Here is a 6,000-nt window from a genome sequence, read left to right as displayed (position 1 = left end):
TTTAAGTCTTATTCCTCTTCCTTTCTTACTGTGGAGGTATTTATTTCTGTTCTGTCTTCTGCCGCAGTTGGTCCAACTTGTGGCTCCACCTGATTTCAGGGGTTTAAAATGCCACCACTGCCTTCTCCACCAGAGTCTGACTAGGAGATGCTTATTTTCTAGTTCAGTCAGAGATTCTAAGGAGGATTTGTCAGACACTTAATCACTCTCTTCCCTACAAAATAAGATTCTACCAGCTGAATTTCAGTTAGCAGTTGTTTTACCTAAACAGAAGGAAATCATTTCCTTTCTACTCAAGGCTGTATGTTCCACTTTACTCGATTCCTCCGTTCCTTTCCCCAACTCAGCAGCAGGGCTTGGTTATCATTGACCCAAGGTTTTGTCAATGTTTCCTCATCATCCCCTTTTAGATGATTTTATCTACAAAGATTGGAAACACCCTGATAGGTGATTCCTTATCTTTAAGTGGTTCTTTTGGTATGGAATAGTCTACTCCTCCTGCAGTTGACCCACCTGCACCTCACCTTAAAAATGGTTTGAGCATTCCTATGGTAGCTGACCTTTCCTTTAAGATGGTCCAGTTACATCCTCTAACGAAAGTGCCTTTGTCATCGTGACTTCTGTTCCCGACAATGTCAGGGGGCAGGTTTTTTTGTTCTCTTCTCAGATTTAATCTTCTAAAGCTGAACCTTCTGTTTGTTCAGGGTTGTTGAACTATGGAAGAATTGCAATTTCCAATCAGCATCCTAGAGTATGAGCAATTTATCTGTCGTCTTTTCACGGACCCCCCATCTGACCAGTCTACTAGTCCAGGTTAATTCGAACACTGTAACAGTTGTGGTTTACATAATTAATCAAGGGGACACGAGGAGTTTTGTGGCAGCGACAGAAGTCCTGATTGGATCTTAATATTCTAGTGAAATCTGTAGTGCTCTTTCACAGGATATGGAACTAACAGGTAGATTCTCAGTAGATAATGTCTGGTCTAGTGAGTACAAAAATCATGTTTTAGTTTTGTATACAGTAAAGATTGAGAGATTGACAGACCCCCCTTACATAGCTGTCGTGTTGCCCTTCTTGCTTCAGTATCTTTTAGTCAATGTGCTGGAATGAGTAAGCTCTCTGACTTTTGTTCTGCATACAATTTAGTCTTAGAATTCAGTTAACCAGTATTTTCAGAAAAAGGTCAGCAATGGAACCCCCGTATTTCTCTCTTGATAGGTTTGCTTTAGCACAGTTGTCTCAAAGTAACGGCAACGAGATTGGGAAATGTCTCCGTGCCTGTGATTGGCGCTGCGGTGCTGTCAGCTCACTCTCCCTGGACGCAATGATTGTGCATTCAGGGAGAGTGTTTTCTAACCGCATGTAATAATATCACATATCATTACATGCGGTGTGCAGGAGTTTACATGCAACTGCTGCCACCTGATCATTAACTTTAATGGGTGACAGCGGCCGCTTGTAAACGCCAGATTAGGGATTCCCGCTGCAGGAAAACGCAAGTTTTTGACGCAGGAATCCCTAATCGCACCTAAACCTACAGATATGAATGGGGCCTTATTGTGTGTGTATTGGGGACCGTAGTACCATACCAAATATAGTTACATTTTATTTTAAAGCTTGAAATTTGTCGAGCGGCCCCCATGGGAGAAAAAAAATTGTCTAGTGGCCCCCAAGGTAATTGAGTTTGAGACCCCGGCTTTAGGACCATGCATGTCAACAAAAGTTGAATTTTCAATCTTAAATGCTATTAATCATCAAAGGCTGGAGATATTTTGAAGCAGCATTTTTTTTATTTGTTGTTCACAAGAGTGAACCAAGAGTGATACCTAAAAATGTATCCAGAGCTACTAGATTGTTGGCAAGTCAAATCTTCTATTAAGATGCAGTGTTTGGTCAATACTTTAGTAGTCATAGGCAATATGTCTCTATTTGGCACCATACTGTGCCTCTATGTATCTCTTTGTTAGTAGAAAGGAAAGTATTATGACAGCAGATATCTGTCAGGTTTTGTGGCATATCATATCCCATATATGGTACAGTCTGTTATCATGTATGACCTGTGAAAAAACTAATTCTAAAAGTGTCAGCATTAATGGTTTAATTATAAGACATATGACATGAGATAAATATATAGGCTGCCATTTGCTGATTCTTAAACAATATGTCAATACTTTCATTTGGAATTAGTATGTAGGTCGGGGGTTTTAACACTTGCTGCAAGCTTTTTTTCTGTCAGCTATGACAGGCAATGTATTACATGACTAGTGTACTTTAAATGTAACATAACATTTTTATGTACCATACAAAATTATGTAAGCTACCGAAGACATGATGCACAGGTGAAAGTCAGCTTTTAAGCGTTGAAATTGCAAAGATGATATAGGTTAAATCCGTGTGAAATTCACATCTGCTACATGTAAGAAACTCACATCTGTCAGATATTTTGAATAAATTACTTTTTTATAACCTGTATTTATTTTTGTAATTTAGTTCCACTGCCAATTTCATAACAGCTGGGCACATGCTGAAAAGATTCCTAGTTTTAAGTAATTCTGTGCACATAAGTATGTATATGCAGTGTTAATTATGCTTGTCATACAGCCGTGCTTGCTGTAAGAAAATGTATAATAAAATGTTCTTTTCTTTCAGTGGGTGCACTCATTACTACGCATCTGTGCAATTATCAGTGTCATTTCCGTTTGTATGAACACCCCGAAGACCTTTGAGCATTATCCTCCCCTTCAGTATGTGACGATTGCCCTTGATACACTATTGATGTTTCTTTATACTGCAGAGATGATTGCAAAAATGCACATAAGAGGAATTGTCAAGGTGAGATAAACATTTTATAATTTGACAGCATGTTTTTTTGTTACTCTTCTGCACAGCATTTTCTATGAATTACAGAAATGATATCCAAATGGCTCAAACGGTTTAATCTGGAGCTCTTTAACATCAATGAATTCCACAAACTAATGAATCTAGCTAATTTTTGGACATTGTGGTATAAGCAAAACGTATTAAATAAATGCTGACCAAAGTTTCCCTCTTTCCTTTACAATATATATAGACATCTGATTTTGAGACAGACACCTTTTTCTTAGAGAACATGCTGTTATTTAAAATAATGGGAAGATAAGTATTGGTTCATAAAAACCATTTGCAGAGAAAGTACAGAATTTCAGCTGTTCCCATTGTTTCAAACAATGCACCCAAACTTTATAGCAGCTTTGTCAATAAAGCAGCAATAGTTTGACCTTTTGACATAGCGGATCTATGGCATCTATGGTACTGTGCTGCCATCTAGAGTTTGCAGGCAGAAATGATTCCTTCATAGAACTTGATGTAGGACAAAAGTAGAAAAGGCTACGCCTATGAAGGAATGGCTACAAACTTTCCAAGATAAAAAGGCCAGTTTCAAAGCTAAAAGCAGTATTCTATCAAAGGATTTTACAATGGAACAGCACTAAAAGCTTCAATACAAGAGAGAAGGAGATTGCCAAGATGGAGAACCCATTTTCCTGTGATTACTTAATGCCCAGAATCCTGTTTGATAAGAAAATTGTGAACCAGCTATAACGGAAGCTAAGTATGTTTTGGTAGTAGTTTTTTTGTATAAAGATTTGCACCTCGAGTTGCTATTCAGATGCTTTTTATTCCCATTGTCTACAAAACATAAAAAGCAAGAAAATACCACAAAAAAGAGAAAATAACCCAACTAATTAGCCAGACTTTATGGGATTATAATTTAACATGATGTCATTTAAAAATGTTCAAATAAGATAACATTATTTGTTTTGTTTTTTTGTGTTTGGTGCATTTTGTTCATTTGATTTTGTTTAGACAATAGCAAAACAAATAGGGTTATAGCAACACTGGACACATGTTATCTTTCAATTTTTTTAATTGAAATTTTCGTATTATCTAAAAAACCTCAAACAACAACAACATTAAAAAATAGTGGAAAAAAAGGTAAAAGGCATACAATTATTATTTTTTATTTTTTTTTCTTGGGCTGCGTGGCTGACAACATGGTCATAATCATGTCCTCATGTTTATTATGCATTGATTGAAAAGTCATTTGAAAATTAATTTTTATGAATTAATGTTCCTATCAATGAGCTTTAGAGTAAATACAGCTCACTGAATAGATGTTGAAAATGTGATAAGAGGACATGGTAATAAGTCATCAATTTGTCAGTTGTCATTCACACTTACGAGAAGGCATTTGTTTAAAGTAGACATGTGCGATTCGTTTCGTTCCGAATCGAAATTCGGAAGAATTTTCGTAAATTCAGACATTCGGATGTGTCCGAATTCCGAATTACAGACATAACGAATGCAAACGAATCCGAATTTCCATTTCCGAAATTCGGTAGCGTTCGCACGAACGTTCGTTTCGTTTTCTGTTCTTATTCGTTTCTTATTCGTTTCTTATTCGTTTTGTTCGTTGGAGCAAAGTGACATTAGAGAAGGAGAAAAATATTTTTTCCCCCTCAAATGTCACTTTTGCTGCAAACGAACGAAACGAATAAGAAACGAATAAGAAACGAATAAGAACAGAATACGAAACGAACGTTCGTGCGAACGCTACTGAATTTCGTCCGAATCCGAATTCCGAATCCGAATTGACTTTCACACCCGAATCCCGAAAAACGAAATAACACAAATCCGAATTTAAAACTAAACGAAACGAAACAAATTTTTTGGCAGTGCACATGTCTAGTTAAAAGACATTTATTTGGGCAGGGTGTTAGAAGCCTTTGATTACATATCATAGGCTTATAGCATGTTGGATGGGTGGGTGTGATATTACATTTTTGTTCTTCTCTAGTAGTAACTGTCTATTTTATGAATAGGACTTTATTATTCCATTTATTACACACTGCATATAAGCTCTGTGCCACCTCCACGGTCACTCACTAGGGGAACAGAAATTATTTCTGATTTATTTTTTGCATATCACAATAGGTGAAGCATTATCCCATATATTTTGAAAAATAGGGCCACAGAGATCAGAAAAAGTCTTATTATTTAAAGCAGTTATAGATTGTTTTGTATTAAAAGATTATTATAGCCAAATCTTTTTATTGGCTTTAGTTCTCTTTTGGTTCGGAGGAGTACATTTATGTCAGGAAACCAAGAAACCAGACGGAAATGAAAAGTGCAGGTTAAAAAAATAAAGGAATTTATTGAATGCGACTTCTGCCCTCTATTTGCTAACAGCGCAGAGCCGTGCTGCAGCCAGGAAAGATCCTGGCAATATTGTTGGAATCCACCCCGCTGCCTGATTGACAGACAGAGCCAGCTATGCCTGCACCCTCCACATCTGTCCTTCAATGAGCGCTGGAGTACAGAGAGAGGGGTGGGGAGAATCCCTGCTGGGAGTGATGACTAGCAGAAACCGTGAGCTGAATGATCAGCGGTTATGGAGCTGATGTATGACAGCTGCAGTGTCACTGCCAGCTCAAAGTATTGGGAAGAGTACATTATACTCTCCCAATACCTCTCCTTCAAATGGGTTATTATATTATTTTTTTTAACACTCTGCAGGCAACACAGGCCACAATTGGTTTAAATTACAGACATCCCATTTGTGATTTCCTTTTTTTTGCTTATATAAAAAAAGAGAAAAGAAATAACAATACTGTATTTTATTATTTTGCTGTGTATACAGTAGTATTAAGTACCATCAAACTTTGAAATCTATACTAACATTAAGCAGTTTTCAAACCTAAGATGCATCATAATTATAAAGGATGAACAGTGTAAGGAGCTGAAGTTGCCTCAAAACCGTTTTTATAAACTACATGTTATGTTTAAAAGCTGGTTCACATTGAGAAGGAAAAACCTTTTAGTTTCTGTATTGCTCATTTCCAATTTTTATCTGTCACATTACTTTTCCTCATTTTTTTTTTCATCTTTACCTTCTGAAGCACCTTGATGACAGGCAGATGTCTTCCCTCCCATTGTTCTCAGGAACACATCTGCATGTCA

The 6,000-nt window shown here is 36.9% G+C and overlaps 1 protein-coding gene across 1 annotated transcript in view; it reads left to right on the top strand.

Moving 5' to 3' along the window:
- Positions 1 to 6,000, top strand: part of LOC108798310 (sodium leak channel non-selective protein) — a gene marked incomplete at its 3' end in the record, with an annotated part of 337,938 nt that overhangs the window by 65,777 nt on the left and 266,161 nt on the right. Inside the window, exon 4 of the mRNA XM_018570048.1 lies at positions 2,653 to 2,835. Within this exon, the coding sequence (XP_018425550.1) occupies positions 2,653 to 2,835 (183 nt within the window). The remainder of the gene's footprint in view (positions 1 to 2,652; positions 2,836 to 6,000) is intronic.

The sequence above is a fragment of the Nanorana parkeri genome, unplaced genomic scaffold (assembly GCF_000935625.1).
Source record: "Nanorana parkeri isolate BGI_ZX_2015 unplaced genomic scaffold, ASM93562v1 scaffold1447, whole genome shotgun sequence".
NCBI lineage: Eukaryota > Metazoa > Chordata > Amphibia > Anura > Dicroglossidae > Nanorana > Nanorana parkeri.
This window is presented reverse-complemented; position numbering and strand designations above follow the sequence as displayed.